The sequence below is a fragment of the Cetorhinus maximus genome, chromosome 6, assembly GCF_964194155.1.
Source record: "Cetorhinus maximus chromosome 6, sCetMax3.hap1.1, whole genome shotgun sequence".
Lineage (NCBI taxonomy): Eukaryota > Metazoa > Chordata > Chondrichthyes > Lamniformes > Cetorhinidae > Cetorhinus > Cetorhinus maximus.
Window position 1 is genome coordinate 135,909,362 of NC_135884.1, and position 26,725 is coordinate 135,936,086.

Below are 26,725 nucleotides of genomic sequence, written 5' to 3' on the forward strand. Positions count from 1 at the left end.
AGATGTGCTCTGTGACTCACCACATGCAGATCCAGGCTCTAAGCTATCTTCTAAAGTACCCACAGTGTCCAAATCTGAGCCGATGGTCGTTAGCTTGAGGACAAGTAATCACATTTTCCTTCATCACTGTTGTCCTACTTTTCCACCTCTTTCTCATGTAACACTTCCTGGTCAGATTGCAGCTCTTGGGGTACCTGAAAGGAGAAAGTGCAAGTTTCAGGTGAGGGGATTCAGGGTGGTTGGGTGGGGGGGTGGGAACAGGGGTGTGGGGGAAGCATGTTTATACCACCTACAGTTTCTAAGTCAGAACAGATTGTGGGGTAAGGAGATGTTAAATGTAAGGAGGAAGAATAGGCATACTGTCATCTTCGAAGGCTTTGGCTTCACTGCTGGCCATCATCTCAGTCATGGCCACTCCAATGATGGTGAACGCCATCTCCTCCATGGGGATAAAGACATGGAGCCATCCTGCCCTTGTTGGTTAGATGCTGCGTCCTCTGGTTATGCATCACCCTGTCCTGCAAGAGAGAGTTGGAAATGTGTCAATGAGTGTGGTGCAATGTGTTTGGCTAATGAGGCTATTATGCTGTATATGTCATGCACTAGCTGACTGTATTTCTAAGTTGTGAGATGTGGGTGTGAAACTTGCAACAGTGCTAAGGGTGCGAGGGTGTGGTGAAGCTATTAATGTAAGATGTAAGTTATGACTGATAGAGATTTTTGGTAGCTGAGTAGTGGGGATGTGGTGTATTGAGCAGTCTGTGTGGCTAGTGATGCAGTTAGTAGAATGTAGCATTTGAAGATATATTCGCTGACCTTGACTACTTGTGTGAGAGCAGTTAACTTTTTTTGTGACATGGCATCCAGGTTCATGGGCTTGACTCCTAATATTGACTGAAACAGCCATCTGGTCGCTCTACCTTTTGAGAGTTTGTCTGGTGGGTTTCTTGATCCCTGTGTATAGATGGCATCTCTCCTCAATCTAGGCCTCCAGTGCAGTGGAGCCCAGCCCCTGTCATGTTCTCCTATTCCTGTCTCCCAGTTCAAGCTCACTTTTAAGACATCCAGAACCTGCTCCAGCCAAATGCACCTCACATTTAGGAGGTTCAGGTTGACTCTAAGTAGCCTCTCGTGATTTTGCACCCTCTGCCCAGGCATACTGCCACTTAACGGCACGCCTAGCACTGGCTGCATACGACAGTCATTTAAATGAGCAGAACTTGGAAGTTTCCAGCTGCCTACATTAGAAGCAGCAGGTGCGGGTGAATCATAATACCCGTGCCTATTTTCACGTCGCCTTGAATTTTGCAGCCCTGGTCTGCAAAAATTGCACGAAAGTCATGCAAGTCATCAGGAAATTGTATCAAACATAATAATTTCCAAGTTTCTCTTTTGCTGAAGTTGTGGCAAGTTCTCATCATTTGGAAAAAATAAGACACCAGTCATTATCTCTTTTTTCCTCCAGTCATCGTCCTTTGAATCAGAATTCATTGCTGTTTGATCTAACCGTTCTCGGAATCTTTTTTTTTCAGAAAGGAAATAAAGTCCCACTATTCCAGAAATAACTTGACCAGCCTGTTTTATAACTATTCATGTCTATTTGATGAACATTTTAACCAAGGAGTGATTGTCAATGGGCAATATTATGCCTAACAAAGCTAATATCTTGTTAACCCTAGTGGGGTATATTGTCGATAATGGTACAGGGAACAATGGCAGATTTCAAGCTGAAGGATCAAGAAATGTAAGCAATGAAAGAGTATCAAGATGAGTATAAAGTTGCCACCAGTAAACGTCTTCAATGATCCAGTGGCTAAATACACCATCTGGCATGATGCTGAGCCATACATGTCAAGACGGTCTTAGATTTGATCTTTGAACTGTGCTGATTTATTTGATAAGAGCTGTGGTGGTAGTGGAGTGTTATAGTTGGACCACTGGAAGAGCCAGCCAACATTTACTTGATATTTTTACACATGAAGTATAGTTGATGCACACTAGGGTTCCTCATGCCCATGGCATTTCACTCAGCATCAGTCATTATCTTCAGTAGAAGAAAGAAGAAAATGAAGTGGGAAAAAATTGCCAATCATTAACTGTGAGTCTGCTACAGTTTTTCCAATAATAGTATTTTTACATAATAGAATAACGCTCTCTAGGGGTGTATACCTTCAATTTAAAATGTTCCCTTTAGAAAGTCTGGAAAAAAATTACATTTGTCTCCACCCTCAAGGCAATATTTCCGTTTGTGCCTGTCTGAGCATTGCCAGCTTGAGATCCATCATTCCCAATCCTGTGATTGAAAAAGAGCTGTTCAGATGGTGCATCTAGTGGGTCTGTATTTGGCTCTTAGACTAAGTTGCAATTTTGTATTACTCCATGAACTAAGTGCTACTCTTGGTGCAACAGCTGCATTAAGAATTTGATTACCAGTCTCAATCTGAACTCCATCCAGAACTAACATTTTATCCAATGATGGAACTGGAAACCAGGACCACGAAAGATGTCAACCCCCTTTCTCCAAAATTCCACACTTAAGAGGTGAAACAAACATAAGGTTCATAAAGTTGATATGTTTTGGGACTTTGTTTTTAATTCAGGGTAAAATGAAGGGTATCGTGTGACCTGTTCTGCCTGACAGCAAGCCTGGATGCCATGGTTGTTAAGGATTAAAGGGGGCCCCAGGTTGTTTTATTGGGAAGAATGTGCAAGATGTTCACACTTGCAGACAATTGCAGAAGCATCTGGTGCTGACAGTGGGCAGACTGATAGTCTCCAAAATTCCAGGAAGGTGCTGCAAATTTTTTAAAAAATTCATTCATGGGGTGTGGGCATCGCTGGCTAGGCCCGCGTTTATTGCCCAACCCTAATTGCCCTTGTTCAGGAGGCATTTAAGAGTCAGCCAAATTGCTGTGGTTCTGGAGTCACAGCTGAACCAGACCAGGTAAGGACAGGCGATTTCCTTCCCTAAAGGGCATCAGTGAACCAGATGGGTTTTTTAACAACAATCAACAATGGCTTCATGGTTATCATTATACTTTTAATTCCAGATTTTTATTGAATTCAAATTCCACCATCTGTCGTGGTGGAATTACCCAGAGCATTAGCCTGGGTCTCTGGATTACTAGTCCAGTGACAATACCATCACCTCCCCTTGAGGCTGTTAACTGTTGTACTCTAAACTGTCCATTTAATTCCGAGATAGAATAGAATTGGGGCCTCAGTGATAGCTAATCAGCATTTCTGCCTGGTATGAGGTGCATAGGAAGCCATTGTAGGCTCAGATTACAAGCTTCTGCTAAAATATATCCCAGTATTTCACAGTCAAGGCAGTCTGCCAGGACCTGAGAGAGAGGGAGTAGATAGTGGCAGCAAGTCTCTATGGTTTACTGCGGGTGGGAAATCACACTTGGATTGAAAAGACCCAGTTCATGAGGGTTCAAAACAAGACTGGAAGATTTGTTTAGCTTAAGCTAGAGGGGGAATCTCCAGGAAAGCTGTCACTGTGAAGAACAGTTCTGGGGTTAAAATTTACCAGACTAGGAAAGGTAAAGATTGGAAATGAACCCTTGTGATTTAAGAATGGCTTTGGACTGGTTCTGGGAGAATTGAATATCAACTTAAGGGACATTGTAAAGTATAACCATGGAGCAGGAGATTTTTGGTTGTTTTAAATGTTAATAGTGGAAAGTCCTGTTCTGTAGTTTAAAGTATAAGTTGCCTATAAAAAGTGTTTAGTCAAAGTTGCTTTTAGTTTGTTTGTTGCAGTAAAATCTGTAAAAGTTAAAGGATCACAAGATTGGTCACTGGGAATTTTACTTGCTTGTTAAAAGTTACATCCCTTTGGAGATTGTCACCGGGATCTAACCACAACCTAGAAATGATGTGCTGCTTTGCAATTCAAATTATGACCTGAGTGAGTGTCAAGGATTTGGTATGATATATATCTCATGGAGGACTCAGTAGGATTCTGTTGGTTACTGGTCAGGTACTAAGTGTCTTTGAAAGTGGGATACCCCCTGGAAGGCCCTTCTGGGGGCAGAGGAATATTGTGCAGCTTCCATTTAATCTCTGAGCCACCAGTAAATTCCAGTGGGCTCATGGATAATAGGTGTCAATTGACTTAATAATGAGCCTAATTGACAATTGTTCATTGTTCCCATTGATGCATATTTCCTGTTTGTTCCCCACACAGACCTGAATCAATCTTAATATCTAGTATGATATTTATTGTTACAGTGATTAGTTTTGCTTTGCCATCTGATTTGCCTTTAGAAATAAATCCATTAATATTGACTAGGTTTTCTAAAAAAAATATAAACTAATAGATCTCTCATGGCTGGTTCATGAATAATTTGTGGTCCAGAGCAAGTCAGTGGTGTTTAGATATTAACCTGACAATTCCTTTAAGATCACTGCTCTTAATCAGCAAAATAAAGCAATCATAATTCTTGATAACTGGTGAGGTCACTCAGAGAGCAATTGTAATGCTTGTAAGTTTTGGTGTCCTGGTCAATGACTGACTTATTTGACTTTGTTTTAAAACTGTAATAAATCTTTGTTTTAAATCTGTAATATCGGGGAGGTGATGGTGTAGTGATATTGTCACTGGACTAGTAATCCAGAGAGCTAGGGTTATGGTCTGGGGATCCAGGTTCGAATCTCACCATGGTAGCTAGTGGAATTTGAATTCAATAAAAGTCTAATGAGGACCATTAAACCATTGTCTATTGTTGTAAAAACCCATCTGGTTCTCTAATGCCCATTAGGGGAGGAAGGAAATCTGCTGTCCTTACCTGGTCTGGCCTACAGTTGGCTCCAGACCCACAGCAATGTGGTTGACTCTTAAATGCGCTCTGAAATGGCTTAGCAAGCCACTCAGTTGTATAAAACCGCTGCCGCTGCAAAGTCACAAAAAAGGAAGGAAACTGGACAGACCACCTGGCATCGACCTAGGCACCGGAAACGATAACGGCAAATTGTCGATCCTGCAAATTCCTCCTTACTAACATGTAGTGCCAAAATTGGGAGAGCTGTCTCACAGACTAGTCAAGCCTGACATAATCATCCTCACAGAATCATAGCTTACAGATAATGTCCTAGTAATAACCACCATTACCATCCCTGGATATGTCCTGTCCCAGGCCCAGCAAAGGTGGCGGCACAGTGGTACACAGTCGGGAGGGAATTGCCCTGAGAGTCCTCAACATCAGCTCCAGACCCCATGAAGTCTCATGGCAGCAGGTCACACATGGGCAAGGAAACCTCCTGCTGATTACCAGAGGAAGCACTGAGGGTGGCAAGGTCGCAGAATGTACTCTGGGTGGGGGACTTCAATGTCCATCACCAAGAGTGGCTCGGTAGCACCACTGCTGACTGAAGCTATAACACAGGACTATTTGCATGCCAAACAGCATAAGCAGCAAGTGATAGACAGAGCTAAGTGACCCCACAACCAACGGATCAACTCTAAGCTCTGCAGTCCTGCCGCATCCAGTCGTGAATGGTGGTGGACAATTAAACAACTCACTGGAGGAGGAAGGTCCACAAATATCCTCATCCTCAATGATGGAGGAGCCCAGCACATCAGTGCAAAAGATAAGGCATTTGCTACAATCTTCAGCCAGAAGTGCTGAGTGGATAATCCATTTCCCCAGAATCACAGATACCATTCTTCAGCCAATTTGATTCACTTCACGTGATATCAAGAAATGCTGAAGGCACTAGATAGTGCAAAGGCGATGGGTCCTGACAATATTCCGGCAATGCTACTGAAGACTTGTGCTCCAGAACTTACTGTGCACCTAGCCAAGCTGTTCCAGTACAGCTATAACACTGGCATCTACCCGGTTATGTGGAAAATTGTCCAGGTATGTCCTGTACACAAAAAACAGGACAAATTGAACCCAGCCAATTAACTCCCCATCGGTCTACTCTCTATCATCAGTAAAGTAATGGAAGGGGTCATCAACAGTGCTATCAAGCTGCACTCGCTTAGTAATAACCTGCTCACTGATGCCCAGTTTGGGTTCCGCCAGGGCCACTTAGCTCCTGGCCTCATTCAAACATGGACAAAAGAGTTGAACTCCCGAGGTGAGGTGAGAGTGACTGCCCTTGACATTAAGGCCACATTTGACAGAATGTGGCATCAAGGAGCCCTAGTAAAACTGGAGTCAATGGGAATCGGGGGAATACTCTCCACTGGTTGAAGTCATACCTAGCATACAGGAAGATGGTTGTGGTTGTTGGAGGTCAGTCCTCCCAGCTCTAAGACATCACTGCAGGAGTTCCTCAGGGTGGTATCCTCAGCACAACCATCTTCAGCTGCTTCATCAATGACCTTCCTTCCATCATAAGTTCAGAATTGGTGATGTTTGCTGGTGATTGCACAATGTTCAGCACCATTCACGAATCCTCAGATACTGAAGCAGTCCACATCCAATTGCAGCAAGACCTGAACAATATCCAGGCTTGGGCTAACAAGTGGCAAGTAACATTTGCACCATACAAGTGTCAGGCAATGACCATCTCCAACAAGAGAGAACCCAACCATCGCCCCTTGATGTTCAATGGCATTATCATCACTTAAACCCCCACTATCAACATCCTGGGAGTTACCATTGACCAGAAACTCAACTGGACTAGCCATAAAACACTGTGGCTGCAAGAACGGGTCAGAGGCTTGGAATGGTGTGACAAATAACTCATTTCCTGACTCCCCAAAGCCTGTCCACCATTTATGGAACACAAGTCAGGAGTGTGATGGAATACTTTCCACTTGCCTGGAGTAAGTGGACACAACACTCAGTCAGTCACACAGTCCCACAACACTCCAGAAGCTTGACACCATTCAGGACAAAGTAGCCTGCCTGATTGGCACCATATCCAAAAACATTCACTTCCTCCACCACCGACACACAGTAGCAGCAGTGTGTACCACCTACAAGATGCACTGCAGGAAATCAACAAGGCTCCTTCGACAGCACCTTCCAAACCCACGACCACTATCATCTAGAAGGACAAGGGCAGCAGACACATGGGAATACCACGACCTGGAAGTTCCCTTCCAAGTCACTCACCATCCTGACTTGGAAATATATCACCATTCCTTCACTGTCACTGCGTCAAAATCCTGGAACTCCTTTCCTAACAGCACTGTGGGTGTACCTACACCATATAGACTGCAATGGCTGAAGAAGGCAGCTCACCACCACCTTCTCAAGGGCAACCAGGGATAGGGAATAAATGTTGGCCAGCCAGCGAAGCCCACACCCTGTGAATGAATGAAAAGAAGTAAATAAAATTAGGTGTGAGATTGTTATCATGTACTGGTACATTTTCCCTGGCATTTGTCGCAAGTGAACAGGGCGTGGTTCTGTTACTTAACTGCGAAATTGGCCTCTGCATCTAAAGTCACTTCTTGAAATAGCAAATCCAGATAATATTAGCTGATTGTAATTCTTTGAGATTATTTACAGACAAATTGAACATCTTGAAAAATTGCAGGCTGCAGATCAACAAATGGTCTTTTCCGTTTTTCAGATTATTTTACGTCTGAGACTAAATGTGATTTCTGGTAATCTGTTGTTGAGATCTGAAGTGTGATGGATGCACAGGTAGATGCAAGATGGATCTAGATAGATTATAATTTTTTGGGGGGTTGTATAGGTAATAATTTGTGTGCATCTCTGCATGGAGTAGAACTGAAACATAGGGCTAGATTTAATGCAGGAAACATGGCAGCCAGGCTCACTTAATTATGAGAGAGGTGGCACGTTAGCCTCTCAGCAGTGCGGAAAACCTCCTTTGATGAAGTTGGAGATGGAACAGGCCCATGGCGAAAACTTACCCACTCGCGTTGGGTTGTCAATTTGGCTCATTATTAAGCCAATTGACACCAATTTTGCCCGAGTCCACTGGAATTTATTGGCGGCTCAGAGATTAAATGGAAACTGCACAGCTTTCCTGTGCCTCCAGAAGGCTGCCGGGCAAACCCTATCGGGTAGATGCTGAAAGACACCCCCTGTCCTTTCCTCTGACCCACCCTATCCCTGGTCCCACGACCAGCTCCCTGCAACCCTCATCCTGCTTTCATTCACCTGTAGCCTGTGTCCCTAGGCCTCTCCCTGAGTGCGCTACTCACAGCATCCACCGCTCCAAGAAGCTCTGTCAATAATAGGGAACTGCCAGCCTCTGATTGGCTGGCAACTCTCTGCAGATGGGATTTCTGTCCCTGAGGTCCTGAATCTTGGGGAAAACCTGAAGCTGGCCACTTAAGTGCCTGACAGGCACTTAGTCCAGCTGGGCCTCCCCCTCAGAAGCAAAGCAGGTTTCCCACTGGTTTTCCAACGAGTGGGCTGAACCCATGCCAGTTGTACAAAATCCAGTTCGTAGTGCTGGATGTACGCTCAAACCTAACACTCGCAAAAGGAAGGTCAGGTATTGGCTCACCAACACTTCAGATGTGGATACATAGAGTATTTCAGCCCACCATTTACTTCTATTATATGCATTAACTGAAGGAAACTACGCCACCAAAGCGATAATCTTTTGTTGTCCTTGCATTTCTCTTAACATGTGCCTCTAACAATGAGCGAAAAAACTTTATGGAGAGAAAAAAACAGAGGGAGAATAAAAGGCCATACAGTAGTTTAATCCTATTCACAGAGAAGAATCCTCTTCTGATTGGTAGAATGCTTCAAGGGAAAGTTTCAATTTACAATGCTGAATAATTGTTTGATAACACCAAGCAGCTAAGTTGAAAATTCACAGCTTATATCAGTGCAAGTGATTTTCCAGCTGTATGATCAGGATTAGAGACTGAAGCCCTTATCCATGCTTCTGTTATCCCAAAACATAACTTCTTGAATTCTCTCCTCACCTGCTTCTCAAAAACTCAGTACTAATGCCAATTTGTCTAAAACTTCACCATCTACATTTTGGCCTACATTAAGTCTTATGCACCTCTTGCTGACCATCACTGGCTCCGTATCTCTCAAAGCACCAAATGCAAAAACTAGTCTTTTATACAAATCATTAAAGGCTTCACCTCTCCCTACCTCTACAGTATCTTATAGCCCAGGCTTTCTCTTCCTCCCAGAGTCTTCACTTAGTGACGGAACTTGTGCTGTTTTGGCTCTACTCATTGGAACTCCAGCCCTGAACATCTTTGCTTTGCTACTTTGTTCCCTGCCTTTTTTAAAAAGACTCTTCAAAATTGATTTATTTGGCTGTACCTTTGGCCCACTCTTCTGAACCCTCTACCACTTTGACAAATCTCTCATACGAAATACAGTCAGAAACTCCCTTACATTAAAGATACTATAAGTTCCTTTTGCTATAAAGATTGCACATTTGTAATAAACTTGGGGTGCAGGATTAGTTTCTTGTAAGAAACAGTAAATTTTATTTACAGATTCCAGATGAGGCTACATGCTTGTTTCAAGATCAAGGCTAAAAAACTTCCCCTCTCTTAGTCCTAATTCGCCTATACAGGTCACGCGATTCCACAACAGTAAGAAATGGTTTAACTTACAATCCTTACATTCCTCCCCCTTTAATTTTGTTTTACCCTCTTATTTACAAAAACATCTTAATCATAATAAGATACCACCTTGACAACTCAGTTCAGATCTATGTAGAGAGAAAGGTTTTAATTTTTCAGGGACTTGTGCATTTGACCATCCTTGTAATACTTGTTCACAGATTCTTGCTATAATTGTATCCCAATTTGTCCAATTCTTTATCTGTCTCATGCAGACTGGTGAGGAGTCCAGGAAATTCAACACAAGTACTACCTCTTGAGGTACTGGTATGTGTGGAATACTATCTGGCAAAGGAAGATGACTGAGGATGCCTGCGTTTGCTATACGCATACCCGGACGGTGCATAAAAATGTACTCATATGCCAACAAAATTAAAGCCCATGTTTGAATTCTAACAGAGACTATCGGTGGGATTGCCTTATCTTCACTAAACAATCCTAACAGTGGTTTGTGATTTAACACAATGGTGAAGTGTTGTCTGTGCAAATATTGATGGAACCTTATTACTCTAAATATGATAGATAAGCCCTCTTTTTCAATTTGTGAGTATCCTTTCTTGGATGCAGACAGGGTTCTGGATACATATCCAGTCTTTCAGATCCATCCTCCATCTTGTGTGACAATATTGCTCCCACTCCATAGGGAGGTGCATCACAAGTGAGTACCAATTCCTTAGACAGGTCTTAGTGTACTAGCAAATATGACGAGTGTAAAAGTTTCTTGACTCTTGAGAAGACCTCCTCTTGCTGTGCTTTCCAGGATCATCTGTGGCTGTGTAAAGGAGCTAACACTGTAGATAGATTAGGCAAAAAATCGATCGTAATAGTTTACCATGCCCAAAAAAGACTTGAGCTCCGTGACGTTGGTAGGGAGGGTGCTTCCTTGATTGCCCTGACTTTCTCCTCTAATGGATGTAACCCTTGGGCATCCACTCGATGACCCAGATATGCAACTTCCTTTGCTTGGAAAGTGCACGTTTCTTTTTTTAAATGAACATCGGCCTCTAAAAATCTCTTCAGAACCTCTTCCAGGTTTTCCACATGTTCTGCTTCTGTGGACCCTGTGATTAAAATGTTGTAAGTCCCTGCTCCATTAACTGTTTTAACTTTGCAATGTATGTAGCGATCAACTTCACCAGGGTCCCTTACTCGAGAGTTAATCTTGAATCTTTGCATGATCACTGAGGGTTTAGGCTGAAAATGTCCTTTCATGAAGTCGACTAGCTCGGTGAAGGATCTGGAATTTGGCACATTCAGAGCTGTCAAGCTTTGGATTAGGCTATACATTTTGCTCCTGCAGACAATTAGGAGAATTGCCTTCTGTTTCTCCTCCAACATTATTTCGTTAGCTCCAAAGTAGAAACCTGATCATTCAATGTATTGACTCCAGTCCTCGATGGATGAGTCGGTTGGGCAATTCTGCCAAAGGGAGGCATTGCTAGTGAGTGTACTTCTTTCCTTTCTTCCCTTAAAAAATTGAAATACAATACAGTCGCGAGACGAGGTGCTGCATTGGTGCTATTTATCTTCATTGCCAATTAAAATAGACTTGGGGTGCAGGACTCGTTTCTAGTAAGAAACAGTAAACTTTATTTACAGACTTCAGGTGAGGCTACATGCTTTGTTCCAAGAGCAAGGCTAGGAAGCTCCACCCGCTAAGATTCCCCATGCTTAGGGCTGATTCACCCATACAGTCACATGATCCCCACGACAGTAAGAAATGGTTTAACTTAGAATCATTGCGACATTGTTTCTGCAAAGGTAGAAAATTAGCTATTCATCTGAACTTTTCATGGTTATGCTGTATTGGTTTCAGCGAGTGAAAAAGTGTCTTTTAATGGGCTACTGAATGCTTACAAGTTCTGAGAATTACGATATTACAGGACAACTGAAGGTCTTGAAAATTTCAAATGAAACAGTATTTTTTTAGAAAATTCTACTACTGTATGCAATAGGTTTAAAGTGCCAGATTTTTTTTTAATCTCTTGCCTCATTTAAAGTTTTCCATAATTTTCTCCCATCTCCTCAATCTTATTGTACTGCACGTTTCTAAATGATAACGCCCGTTGAGTCTAATAATTATGTTACAATGATTATCAGAAACATAAAAGATTCCCGTATTCTGTCCTGTCAAAACTTTTAAAAATTATTAACTTGGAACAAAGCTCTTCAATTTTACTGCATTTAACATTTCACCTCAGTATTCAGTACAGCATCAGAAAGATAGAATTGACCTAGGCTGATTGAAAGAGCATCTCAATTCTTACCAGTTGGTTCCTGTAATTGCATATTTCAAAAAAAAGGTTTTAATAGAGCTTTGATGGATATTTTTCCTATTTTTGTTCCCTTCATGACCTCTTGCCTCCATTCCGCCTCATGCAGTCGGATTGTTGTGATCACCCATACTCAGGAAGCAGTTGATGAAATAAAAACAGGTAATGCTGGAAAAACTCAACAGGTCTAGCTGCATCTGTGGAGAGAGAAACAGAGTTAACGTTTCGAGTCTGTATGACCCTTCTTCAGAGTGGAAGAGAAGTGGAAATGTGATTAAATTTATACTTTTTAAGGGGGGTGGGGCAGGTGGAGCTGGGTAGAAGGCCAGCGATAGGTGGGGACAAAGGAGGGATTGACAAAGGGAGTGTTGATGGTAGCGGTTAGCGCTAAAAAGGATGCTAATGCCAGCATAAAGGTAAGAAAGGAGAATGTGATTATAGCAGAACAAGGGTAGCACTGTGTGAAAGAACAACATAGAACAAGTAACAGATGGCCCTGTGGGGGATGGGGTGGGGGGAAGGGACGGTGGAGGGGAAAAAAATGTATAGAAAATGGGATAAAAAAGATAAATGAATAAAAATTAAATAAGTGGATTAAAATAAAAAATGAATGTGGTAAAAAGGAGATTAAAAAGGGGGGGGGTGAGGATAGAAGAGAGAGTTCATGGTCTGAAGTTGTTGAAGTCCAGAAGGATGTAAGGTGCCTAATTGGAAGATGAGGTGCTGTTCCTCCAGTTTGCGTTGAGCTTCAGTGGAACATTGCAGCAGGCCAAGGACGGACATGTGGGCATGAGAGCAGGAAGGGGTGTTGAAATGGCAAGTGACCGGAAGGTCTGGGTCATGCTTGTGGACAGACCAGAGGTGTTCCGCAAAGCGGTCACCCAGTCTGCATTTGGCCCCCCCAATAAAGAGGAGCTCACATTGGGAGCAGCAGATGCAGTAGACCAAATCTGATTAAATGTTTATTTGCAGCATAGTGTGAGAGGCCCCACTCTTCTCCCTTATCAGCAGTTGTCATTTCTTTAAGCTGCTTGCACTTGGTTGTCCAACTGGGGACTGAAGAAGAATACTATAACGGTGGCTGACAGTTTCCGAAATGCTAGGAATTACTTTACATTATTAACTCAAGGAATTACAATTTAAAATGATCACTGCTTTTGGGGGAAAAAAATCTTCAATAGTATACTATAATGTTTCAAATGTCTGTTCTTCCTTCCCCTGCTTCACGTAGTACAGTGACATGAAGAGTAACCTGTCGTGGCACTTCAGGAGTTGCTGGAATAGATCAATTGCAGGGAATTGTTTTTAAATCATAACCTTTTTGATGCCACATTATCCCTAGTGGTTCATCCAAATGCACAAAATCATTTTGGGGGAGGGGGTGGGGGAAGTAAGAGTGGAGGTTGGCAACATAGTGGCCATGGAAATGAATACATAAAAACAGTGTCACACTTTTATTACATATGTAAAGCAAAGTCAGATCTTGGATATGGATAAAATGTATGGTTTGCAACCTAGATTGAGGAGCATTAAACTAAGGGTTTATTCAAAAATCACATTTCTGTATTCTGAAGTACATTACACTCTGGGGTAAAATTTGCTGGAAGGAATGGAATTGCAAATCCATTTATAAAGACAAAGTGTATAATCTTGCTACATCTGGCACAATTTTCCCAAGGAGCAGAAGTGAAGAATGTTTGATGATGTATTTCTATTTTGCTCCTAGGTCTCTTTACATGCTTTGAAAATAAAATAATAAAAGCTATTTACTAAACTTGTCAGTGTGATGTAACCTCAATCCTCCTTGGTTTTATTATACTGACCAGCAGCAGGATTTGGATATCCTGGATTCTTAACTAACTGGAATGCAAAATTTCCAAGCGATGCGTGGACATAAGACATTATTTAGATATTCACATGCATTGCCAAAGCCTCCAGAAATTCACTTGCATTGCCATAGCCTCCAGGGCTGTATGCCAAGCGCTGGAAAATGGGGTTAGTATAGCCAGATCTTTATTGAATGGCACAGACACGATGGACTGAATGGCCTCCTTCTGTGCTGTAGATGTCCATGAGTCTATAAGGCAAGATCTGATGGTCCTTCAAATCAAACCTAACCTTGGTTGGCTAATCTCCCTCTGATAGTACGGCTGTTTGTGTTTGGAAGACCTTGCTAGTCTCACAACTGTCTCTGCATGTTCAGTATCATTGACAGTCCACTTATAAATGCCTGTACTTCTTCTCCATTGGGCTACAAAGACCTTCAACCAGTTTTGTACCTCCATTTGAATGCCTGTGAATTTCATGGATTTGAACAGGAATCCAAATCCATAGTCTGGAAATAAAAATCGACCATTTATCCCCGTGCTTTGTTTGGGACACGGTTATGTCCTTTGTGTTCCTCTGACGTTTTGATTGCTGTTCCACTAATACAATAAGAACACTCTATTGTCCAGATGCACCTTTCATGCTGCATAGAAACTGCATTTCAGTATTACAGATGATACTGACACATTCTGCCTCTGCTCTAAGCCCTTATAAATCAAAGGCTGTTTTGAAATCCATGGGAGCAGTTGGGGTTGTGGATGTTGGAGGCGGGAGGGGTCGGAGGGTGGGGTTTGTTGAGGACGTATTTGCAGATTGCAGTGTCTAATATATTTCAGACAGCTAGATTTGTGTAAATTCTGCTGGTTCATATGAAGGTCAAGCCAATTCTTGTGACATATTTGTAATTTAGAATGTCTGAATAACTGCCATATTAATTATCTCTTGGATTTTTTGTAGACTTATAAACGGAGTCTTCTCTCCCTCTCTCTCTCTTTCCATTTGTGCAGCAAGTTATAAACATCCTCTCGTACTAAATCAAGTAGATGCTTTCAACCGTGAAGAAAGCATTTTGGACAAATAAACAAATATCAGCATTACACCTGATAAAAGCACACAAGTGTAAATCTCTACTAAACGTTTGCATTCTCCTCAGTGACACAGCAATGTCTCCGTCATAAATCAAGCCATGGAAAATTGCCAAATAATATGTTGTGACATATGTACTTTAGCCACCAATATAGTATCATAAATTTCTAGTCAGCCAGCTTGATGCCAATCTGTACACTCTGTACCATGAGATTGAAGATTTCAGTTCATTTCAGTTTCAATGCACACGTGTGTGAAGTAGCTTTCTCTCTCAAAGCCCTGGTTTCATTTTCATTTGTGTCTACCTGCTACAAGGTCCTGGTAGTTCCTTTGGCTAACACTCTGCCTTATAAATCAGTGCTCAATAGATTGCTTAACACTGCAGCTAATAGTCACAGACTGGTAGTTAAGGCATCGATTCTAACTAGGCTGTGTCCTGTTTATACTGCCTAACTGAAACTACAATTCTTCTACCTACCAAGAACTTTATTCGTATGAATGGATGGTGCTCCTCTACTAGTGATAAATATTTAAACGTTGAAAGAATGCAGACAGCGTTTCCTAAACATTTAAATTAATTCGCAGGTATATTCAAAAATTATGCCGGAGGTCCAAGGCATTCCCTGAGCACTTTCATCGTCCATGTGATGGTAATCCTAAATTGCAAGATAGCTTTTTTCATAATTTATTCATTAAAGTGCATGGGCGTCACTTGCAAGGCCACCATTTATTGTCCATCCCCAATACAAAGTGATGGTGAGTGGCCTTCTGGAGGCACTGCAATCCATGTGGGGAAGGTCCTCCCACAGTTCTCTGATCGGGATGGAGTTCCAGGATTTTGAACCAGCGCTGGTGAAGGAACAATCATCCATTTCCAAGTCAAGCCGGCGTGTGACGTGGAGAAGAACTTGCAGATGGTAGTGTTCCCATATGTCCGCTGGCCCTGCTCTTCTTGGTGGCAAAGGCTTTGGGTTTAGGAGAAGTCAAAAAAGCTTTGGCGAGCTGCTGCAGGGTGTTTTGTGGATTGTCTCTTTCAGAGTCAAACTGCATCCTTACTCCAGATTTATACTGCAACTTCACCACCATTGGGAACTGAAAATTGTTGTGGTGTCCATATGCCTGTAAAGGGACCGGTCCACTTCACATTAAAAAAAGAAAGGAATCATTGTGAAAAGGTACAGCTATACTGCAGGTACTGATAGATATTGATAATGAGTGAATGTTGACTGATCAGCTCTCTGCAAGAGTTAGATGTGGTGGGTGTTGACTGAAAAGACTGTCAAACTCTCATGATGCTGAAGGCATGAGACTCAGGAAATTTGAACTCCCAATCACAGAATTAGGCGTATAAGATTACAGTAAATGAATAATTATGATCAAGAGTTTAAAGCATCATAAGGTTAACACAATGAGCAGGATTTTCCCAGCCTGTTGGAGGTGGGGTTGGGGGTGAGCTGGGTGGGAGAGTCCTGGAACTTGACATCAGGTTGGGATCCCACCCTCTTCCAGCTTTCCCCGGGGTGGCATTGAAGTGGGGAACCTCTTTGGATTTGTCGGTAGGTAATTAAGAAGTTGTTGAGGTAGGTCAGGCTCAGCTGCTTTAACCCTGAGTCCGGGATTATCCAGCCATGGAACCTGTTTCCCAACCTGTCAGCAACCCACCACAGCAGGAAACGAAGAAGCTGGGAAGGCTTTGATCAGTTATGTGGAAGAACTCCAGTATTGCCATTACGATACTGCTGTTCGAAATACTGCGTCTCTCAAAGGGTGCCCTCACAGCTTGACAGGTGATTATGACTTTGGAAAGGCACTTCACCTGTTTAGCAGTTCGCTCATCTGCAGCTTCCCGGGCCAATACCTCTTTCCCAGTGGAACAGGTGGGTGCCCATTGGCAATGGCTGGCAAGGTGCCATCACTGGAGGGCAACACCCCACAACCCCCCTCCTTCAAACCATGGTCTCCACCTCTCATCAAGTTTGTGTGGTTTATTTTTTTTTTGCAAGGAGAGAAAGCAGAGAGCTGTGAGTGATTATATGGCTTGTGTGGAGAAGAGGGAAGGGCAGCATTTATGGAGGGTCACTGCGAGGCATGGGTGTGAGAGGGCATTAGGATGAGGGTGAGTGTGAATGTTGGCTGTTCAGGTGGCTATGTGAGATTTTTGGATAGAGAGGAAACGAATGGAGCAGCGAGGTGTGTTGCCCTGAAGTGTGCTAGGCAGGGGAATGCTGGGCAACCCAGGGTGTGGGGCATGCCATCTGAAAGTGTCACCTGTCATGACCTACTGGAGTCCTGGATCCTCTTGGTGAACTCTATCCAGGTTGGAGAGATGACAGTCCTGTTGCTGCCTATGAGCGAGAGACCTGTTTTGCTGTCTTCCTAGTTGTTAGAAACAATGCATAGCTTTAAGTTTAATTTATATTTTTTATTTGGGTGCCAAGAGAGGTGAAACCTGGCTTTAGTTTCATCTGGAGGATTTTGTGAGCTGGGTGTCAGGAGGTCTGTATACGTGCATTTGTAATAAGGTTTTACAACTCTTGAATTAAAAAGATGAGTTACCAAGAGTTTAGTGGCAGATGCCGGTCTTCAGCCAATTCAATTCACTCCATGTGATATCAAGAAACTGCTGAAGGCACTGGATACTGCAAAAGCTATGGGCCTTGACAATATTCTGGCAACAGTACTGAAGACTTGTGCTCCGGAACTTGCTGTGCCCCTAACCAAGCTGTTCCAGTACAGCTACAACACTGGCATCCACCCGGATATGTGGAAAATTGCCCAGGTTTCTCCTGTACACAAAAAGCAGGACAAATCCAACCCATCCAATTACCGCCTCATCAGTCTACTCTCCATCATCAGTAAAGTAATGGAAGGTGTATTCAAGAATGCTATCAAGCAGCACTTGCTTAACAATAACCTGCTTACTGACACCCAGTCTGGGTTCTGCCAAGGCCACTCAGCTCATGATCTCAATACAGCTTTGGTTCAAACATGGACAAAAGAGCTGAACTCCCGAGGTGAAATGAGAGTGACTGCCCTTGACATCAAGGCCACATTTGACCGAGTGTAACATCAAGGAGCCCTAGAAAAACTGGAGTCAATGGGAATTAGGGGGGAAATTCTCCACTGGTTGGAGTCATATCTAGCACAAAGGAAGATAGTGTGGTTGTTGGAGGTCAGTCACCTCAACTACAGGACATCAGTGCAGGAGTTCCTCAGGGTAGTGCCCTCCGCACAACCATCTTCAGCTGCTTCATCAATGACCCTCCTTTCATCATAAGGTGAGAAGTGGGGATGTTTGCTGATGATTGCACAGTATTAGCACCATTCGTGACTCCTCAAATACTGAAGCAGTCTATGTCCAAATGCAGCAAGACCTGGGCAATATCCAGGCTTGGGCTGACAAGCGCCACACAAGTGCCAGGCAATGTCCATCTCCAACAAGAAAGAATCTAACCATGGCCCCTTGTCGTTCAATGGTTTTACCATCATTGAATCCCCCACTATCAACATCCTGGGGGTTACCATTGACCAGAAACTCAACTGGGTTAGCCATATAAATACTGTAGCTACAAGAGCAGGTCAGAGGCTAGGAATCCTGTGACAAGCAACTCACCTCCTGGCTCCCCAAAGCCTGTCCACCACCTGCAAGGCACAAGTCAGGAGTGTGATGAATACTCCCCACTTGCCTGGATGAGTGCATCTCCCACAACACTCGAAGCTTGACACTGTCCAGGACTTAGCAGCCTGCTTGGTTGGCACCACATCCACAAACATTCACTCCCTCCACCACCAATGCACAGTAGCAGCAGAATGTACCATCTACGAGATGACTGCAGAAATTCACCAAGAGCCGTTAGACAGCACCTTCCAAACCCACGACCACTACCATCTAGAAGGACAAGGGTAGGAGTTAGTTGGCAACACCACCTGGAATTTCCCCTCCAAGTCAGTCACCACCCTGACTTGGAAATATATTGTTGTTCCTTCACTGTCGCTGGGTCAAAATCCTGGAACTTGCTCCCTAACAGCACTGTGGGTGTACCATGGACTGCAGCGGTTCAAGAAGGCAGCTCAGCGTCACCTTCTGAAGGACAATTAGGGATGGGCAATAAATGCTGGCTCTGCCAGTGAAGTCCACATCCCCTGAGTGAATAAGAAAAAAAGTGAAGTATTTTTAAAAAGTAGAAAAACATTATGGTGTTGCCCAGTGACGGGGGTCCAGAGAGAGAGGGAAACACAGAAGAGTGGTCAGCTAGTGTGTGTATATCAGAGAGTGCAGGCAGACAGTTTAATCTCTCTAATAATAAATCCTGCAAGCCTGCTGGGGAACTGAGTTTAGGGAACTTGTGTTTGCTCTGAAGTTGAAGTAATAATGAGTTTACATTGAGTTTTTGGGGTGTCTCAGGGAGAGATATCAGCTGAAGAAAAGCATCGAGTGAATGCTCAGAAGTCTGCTGGAAGAGAACTGTTTGAAACTGAGCTAACCCAAGCAAGAAATCTTGCTGATGAGACAGTAGTAAATCTTCACTGGGGTTTTGTGTTTGTAAGGGTTACTGGGATAAAAGGAGTAATGTGAGTTTGAATTGTTCTCTGGTATCTGGATTGAAATCTTTCCAACCTTTTTGTCTAATGTAATGTAGTTAATTTTTCTTGTTTAATAAATGTTTTATTCTTTGTATTAAAAGTATACTGGGAGACTCTTGTGCATGTGTTCAGTAAATCACCTCCATGGTTTCTAAAAAAAAAATAAAGTTAGGATCTACCAAGCCAGGTTTCACTCTGGGATCTGACTTGTCCAGTATTAACATCAGCTGGGATCACAATGCAGGTCTCTCTTTTACTGGGGTTGCTGTAGCCTTAGACATCCAAATGCTGGTAAGGTTTTCTCCTCCATACTGTGAACCCTTTAATTAGAAATCCTTACTTTGACAGGGTGGACATGGCATCCTGCCGACCCTCTCCCATTTGTCAAGGAGCCCAGAGGTGAGGTAATAGTTAGCTTGCCCTGATAAAGAGCAATGGCTGGATGAGCCATTCAGAGTTGGGTTCCAGACCTGAAAATGGTCCCACCTTTCCAGCCAAAGATTTAGTATTAGCTGGGCTTTTCTTAATTATGGTATAATGTCCAATACTTTAATGTAGATTAACAAAGTTAATTAACAAAGGCAACCCAATGTGGCGTTTTAATGTACCATGCTGGGGCGTTTGCTTGGCTCACTTGCCTCTGAGCCAAATGGCTGGAATTCAAGCTTTGCTCCAGCAAGTCATTTAAACTGAGGGCGAGGTGCTAACTTTTGGACCAATTACCAAACTAAGGTCCCTTCTGTCTTTTTAAGGTGCATGTAAAAGATAACATTATGGTATATGAAAAGGAATGGGGCCGCATTTTGCCCTTGGCGGGGGTGGATGGGAAGCCGACTGCTGCCTGTGATTGGCACCGCACCGCGGTTTTACAGGGGTGGGCCAGTTGAGGCCGGCACATTGTGAAACGCGAGCGGCAGCACTCCACGCTGCCTGTGCGGGTTGGGGGGAGGAGGGTGAGCGGGCCTAGTGCAACCTTTGCGCATGTCGCGTGAAAGAGCACTTCAATCTCCCTAAGGCACGGAGCTGCCTCAGGGAGATGAAGCGCTGTTTAAAAAAACTTAATGAACAAAATAAAAATGACTCTGTCTCATGAGCAGGGACTTGTTTTTAAATCAAGTGTAAAATTTTTATTGTATATTTATTTGCTTTTGGAAACCCCATCCCGCCGGTGGATGAGGTTTCCTAAAGAGTGCAAAAGCCACTTGACATTTTCACCTGCCCGCCAACCGTAAGTTTGGACTGGCAGCATAAATTTGAATTTAATTACCTTTTTAATGGCCTTAATAGGGCTTTTAATTGCCGGGTGGTGTGCTGCCGATTCCGGCATGCGCCTGCCGAACAAAATATCGCGGGACTACGCGATGACGTCAGGACGCTCGCCCGACATCATCGCACGTCATTTTACGCTCGGCCAGGTCAGGCGTGTGCCGACCCGCCGAGTTCAATATTCTGTCCTGGGAGTTCCCCCAATCCCCCTTCTAACTAATATAAAAGCAAAATACTGCAGATGCAGCAAATCTACAATAAAGATGGAAAATGCTGGAAATACTCAACAGGTCTGGCAGCATCTGTGGAGAGAGACAGTTAATGATTCAGGTTGATGACCTTTCAACAGAATCTGTTAAGTATTTCCAACATTTTCTGTCTTTATTGCCTCTCAAGCTAACATCACCCAAATAAAATTAACTAATCATTCATCTAGTTTTCTGTTCATTGGACATCGCTTTAAGAAAATTGGCTTCTGTGTTTGCCTATCTGTTTGACTATGTTTCACAAAGTAATTCATTGGGTGTAAAATGCATTAAGACGTTGAAGGTGTTCTCTAAATACAATTTCTTTGTTGTAGGCTAGTAGTCTGTCTTCAACGTATCATTAAGGTCAAGTATTCCAGCTATCCTGTTGTGACATAAGCGTAATGTATGTAACTTTAGTCTTTGGAAGAAGCTGTTTGCTGTGACATTGGCAGTTCTGCTTTCTTCTGGGATACCTTGCTCACCTTCGCCACTGTGAAAACCTACATCAAGTTGTCATCCATAATCATGATCTTTTTTTGGTCATCATCTTCTCATGCAAGCTCAACTACCATTGCTGATATGTTATTTAACTCTATGGTAATATTGTCAATGAAATGCAAGCTATTAAGCTAATATTTGAGGTACACTTCACCATCTTTACTTATGTTTAATTTTACTCAATATTCTAAACTTTAAAACTTTCTTGACTTTTGAAGATCTGTTCCTAACACTCTTTACATTCCTTATTGAAAGTAATAAGTAACGATCATCAATCTTCTCCCTTGTTTCATTCAGTGTGCTAGAATAAATAGCACCTATCCCTCGTATTTGTTTGATTTGAGGTCTTTTAGTTTGTCTCTGGCTTCCATCTCACATGTAACTATCTTATTGATTTTATTCTGGTTATAGCTGTTTTGGAAGGCATACTGCTCATAGTCATTCCTGTGAATACTTGGGGAAAAATCATTCAGAATATTTAACTGTTTTGTAGTCATTCCCATCTTTCTGTTTCTGTCTTCATCTTTTATGGTTTTCATTTCTTCTTTGAGTGACTTCTGGTAAAATATTGTATATTGTTGTTAATGTTGTATTTAGCCTCTGGTGCTTAGACTTTTTTCTAAGTCTCTTTATGTCCCTCTGTAAACCCTTTTAAAATGTTCCTGCATTTTCTTATAGTCATTCCAGTGAGCCTTTTGCACTTTCTCATGGATTTTTCTCCCTTCTATTACTCAGTTTGCTTGTTAATCCATTTTGGGTCACACTTGTATAATCTGAGTTTGTTGATTTTTGGCATTAATTATTCTGCATGCTCAGCAATATATCTTTTAAGGTCTTCCATTCTCCCTGAAGTGATGTTGAACAAGCTCTGCTCATTTATTTGCTTTAGTTACACTTCATGGCATTGGATTTGCCCCTTTTAAAAGACATACACTTGGCTCCTGGTGTAAGATATTTCTGGCAAACAGATTATGTTAATTTGTGTAATCCTATGGTAACCATCTCTCAGAGTGCTATGACTTCCATTTCCTATACATCATCTGATGACTTTTTGACCAGATCAAGATGACCCCACTGCCTCTTGTTACCTCTTTGATGCACTGGGTCATAACAGTCATGCATTATATTTACCAAACTGATTTCCAAACAGTTAGGTTTATTTCTGTTTATTTAGTTAAAGCTTACTGTAAAGTTAACTTTCTCGCTCTCACATAATCCTTTCTATCTCTTTTTAATTGCTGATTTTAACACCCTTCAGGTGTTTATATGAGGTTTATGAAAGCAAAATATTAATTAACATTTCACCTTATATGATTAGTATTATATAATTAACAAATTGAATAAGCTATTAGTCTCTTATTTAAATTGTTATCTTATCATCTTATCATGTCACCAATTATTTCTCCTCTTTATTTGAAAATACATAGTTTCTCCAAGTTTTCAACTATTTACGGACCTTACACAGAACTATGTCAGGAGTCTGATGAAATGTATATCTTGAGATCAGTGAACTACAATAAGCTGGAGGCTAAAAAATGAACCAATCTTAAGTGAGTTGGATCGGATAGATTGAGCTGTCATCAAATTCCATTCTAGCTTTTTTTGCAGTAGAGCAGGAAGAATAAAATACAGTTTAAAGTTGGCTACGTAGTTTCCGTAATGGATTTCTGAGAAATATAAATTGCACTGCAAACCATGCATTGGAACCATATTTAGATGGTATCAATGTCTTTGACTTGATTTGTCATCACAGCTCATGTTTGCTCTGGTTTGCTTTAATTCATTTGATCCACACTTGAGTGGTGTTGACTACGAATAGCTGAAATGCACACTGAATAGTTGAAATTAAGGCTGCCGTGTTGTATATGTTTTCTAGGCTTATTAGTTTTTTTTGTATGCAAAATTTAAGTTCCATGTTAGCTGTGCAAGCAGGCAATTTTACTACTCATTATCTTGGAAATATTTTATTAACTTGTAAGCTAATTATTTACATGAAATTTGCAGCCTAAATAGATTTACCCTCAAACTGATTAATACTTGGCTGATTGAATTAATTCCAGAGAGCAGATCCGATTTAAAAATAAAACAATGTAGTCTAATTGTTGAAGAATGAAAATGGACTACATTTGTGATTTAATTAAAGAAGAAATCATGAATCTTTTAAAATATTGTATGTAGATTGTGGAAACATATGTAACTGGATAAGTTAGAATTTACAAAGTATTCTCTGGATAACCCTGCATACCTTGACTTAGTCAGATTTGATTGCTGGTAGTTCTTCAGAAAAGTCTTATGGTGAACCAAGGGGAAAAATATGCTCTTTCTTTTGAAATTATATTAAATTGTAATGTACTAAACTTGCCATTGGTGTTGTTGTCATCCAACTTTATGATGTAAGTCAGATATTGGTAACCACAAAGGCAATACACTACTAATGGAATGACAGTTTTCTTATTGTTTCATAAGATGAATTGCTGCTAAGATCCACATTTACACTGCGCTGGAGTTTGTCCTTTGGAGCATGAGAAACAGCAAAGGCCTGCTTCTGGAATAATAAAAGCTAGCACTGAAGACTATATCTTAATTACCATTTTTTTTTCCTATGTCCTTTCAGTGCACTATGATGACTGCAGTGGGAATGAAGGACTGGAGTTTGCAATTTCAAACCCAGACCTGCGGGTTGAAGCAGATGGCTCTGTGTTTGCTGCAAAAGGTATGGAGGCCACCATGCCAGGTTTCTTCATCCAGGCAACATCTATTCATGCGCAGGACTCTGCCGAAGTTCAGATTGAGAGAGGAGGAGACAATCATAGTAGAATTTTGAAGGTAATAACTGTAAACCATGCAATAAATAAACATGTATGCAGAATTGACATGCATTTTTGCACCTCCTTTGCAAATTTCTAATTTTGAGTGATTGGAATCAATTGTGATCGTCTATTTATCTTATCTGCACTTTTACACACTGATACTTAAAGTTACTTAAACTTGTTAATTCAGAATACATTAATATGGCATCATGTTTAACAGTACACAGCGTACAGAGCTTCATTTTGGTACTGTCTGTCTTGTAACAGTGATGAATGTGTTACGGAGAGGAAAAAGAAATGAACTGGCAACTCTTGTGGAAAGTTCCTAATATCAGTCTTGCTGTCTATGAAGATGTCAAATGGAGCTTTCTCCCTGTGAGAGGAGGAAGTTCTGAGGAGAGAAAAAAAAAAATCAGTCATGAAGTCTCTCTGGCTGATTGAAAAGCAGTAGAGCCAGAGACTTGTTAGATTGCTTGCTCACTCTTTCCAATGGGTTAATGGTGTGTCTGACATTACAAAGACTAAAAGATGTAAGGAAGAATAGGAATGAATTCTGAGGAAGTGCTTTTGTCTCTAGGGTTGCTGTTGCAAAACAACAGACACTGGAGGACTGAGGATTCTGTCAAACAGCATCGCAGCCAGATTCTGTGCCACTTTTATACTAAGTGTGATTTTCTGGCGGGTTTTGTTCTTGCTTATTTTTTTGTGTGGTCTTGAAAATATAAGCCACAGCTTCATTTAGATATTACAAAACATGAAAATGAAGCGGAGTGTGATTTTTTTTTTCTATTTGATTATCCCAGGTCTTACTCCACTCATTAGGAATAATCCTACATGAGCAATAGAACTCTTAAAGGGTCTGAAGCACGAGGCCCTATTTTTGGTTTTTCAGTCCATCTTAATTTAAGCATTTGTTATCAAAAGTCACTTGGTAAAGCACAGAATTTGAGTATTGTTGAAAAAAAAAAATGGCATGGTGTCGAAGGTTTTTGCCTTGCACACATTAGGACAGACACAAGAATGCCAAACTTCAAAGGGAGCAACAATTTATACTGCATGAGAAAAAAGTGCTGATTGGTTGGCAAGTGGACTCTGATTGGTCGAGGCATTTCCATGGAGTATGGAGTATGCCCCAGGGAACTGTTATCCCCTGGACTTTTGTTTAATTCAAAAAAGCGCAGTATCTGGACATGTTCCTCTTGCCGGCAGAGGAAATGTCCCTGTGTATGAATGTGTGTAGCTTAGCCTAGCAAGTGTAAGTGAGGTGCATTATGAACCTGGCCAATAATCTTAAATTGGTTGTTAGTGTAATTCTTAGCACACTTGTGATTGTTCAGCAAGTGCACTCCAATTGAGGATTACATCTAACATTAGACACTCTTCTCTCATAATGCTCCATTCGGTGTTCAAGTTCACCTTGGAAATGCAGCAGTCTATCAAGCTCCCTTTCCTCAATGTGCTAGTCGAAAACTTCGCTAATGGGTTCTCTACTATACACCTACCTTCACTGGTTAATATACATATTGGGATTCCTACAGCTCTATGCTATAAGATTGGCCTTATTGGGAATCTTGTACATTTGCTCACTGTGCAAGCTTAATGCTGAAGTAGGGTGCACGAAAGCTATCCTTCAGGATAATGGTTAACCTGATCAGATAATTGATTGCTGCATATCACACATACTCATGAATGAGCCTTAGACCACCACTTTCAGACCTGAAAAGTGCCCAGTCTACCTCAAATTACACTGGATGAATAAGATATCTCAGACATTTGAGCAAAATGTGAAGCCAGCTGTTTCATGCTGCTTCTATGCAGTAGCAACATGAGTGGTATTTTCTAACAGGATGCTGCCATCAAACCAAAAAGATGTTCTGCCTACCACATAAATGAACAATATAGTATATGAATTTCATTGCTTGTGTGATGTGAGGTACATAGGCCATATGTCTTAAAGGCTGGTGGATCATATCAAACAGCACGTTTCTTGGGCTGTTCGTAATAGGCAAGATACTGACTGTACTCAACAGCCTGTACTTGAAAAACTCAGAACATAATGCCTGACATTAGATGCGATCCTTCAATTGGACAGTACTTGCTGAACAATTTTGAGTGTGCTAAGAATTACACAGCCAATCTAAGATTATCAGTCTGGCTCACAATGTGGCTCACTTATGCTTGCTAGAAGCTACATATGCAGGGCCCTGTCCTCTGCAGGCAAAAGAAACATGCCCAAGCATTGTTTACGGAATTAAACAAAAGCCATGGGGGATAATATTCATGGCAACGCATGGCCAATCAGTCGACTTGCCAGCCAATCAGCACCCTTTTCTCATGCCGTATAAATTGTAGCTCCTTTTGAAATTTGACATTGTTGCATCTGTCCTGATGAGTGCAAGGCAAAAAGCTTCAACAGCATGTCTCTTTCCTCTGTTATTAATTCCTCTTGGTATTTTTCTGAAATATTGTTAATCTACTTAAGAGACATTAATTTCCTCCTAAGATATTTTTCTGTGTGATATTGACTAAATCTTAACTCCTAAAATAGATGAGTTGGGGGTCATGAGAGAGGGTAAAGTTAAAAAGGTC

General features: G+C 41.8%; 1 protein-coding gene across 1 annotated transcript in view; it reads left to right on the plus strand.

Moving 5' to 3' along the window:
* The window catches only part of cdh13 (cadherin 13, H-cadherin (heart)), a 1,028,759-nt gene that overhangs the window by 304,629 nt on the left and 697,405 nt on the right, over positions 1-26,725 (plus strand). Inside the window, exon 3 of the mRNA XM_078544562.1 lies at positions 23,941-24,152. Coding sequence (XP_078400688.1) covers positions 23,941-24,152 — 212 coding nt within the window. The remainder of the gene's footprint in view (positions 1-23,940; positions 24,153-26,725) is intronic.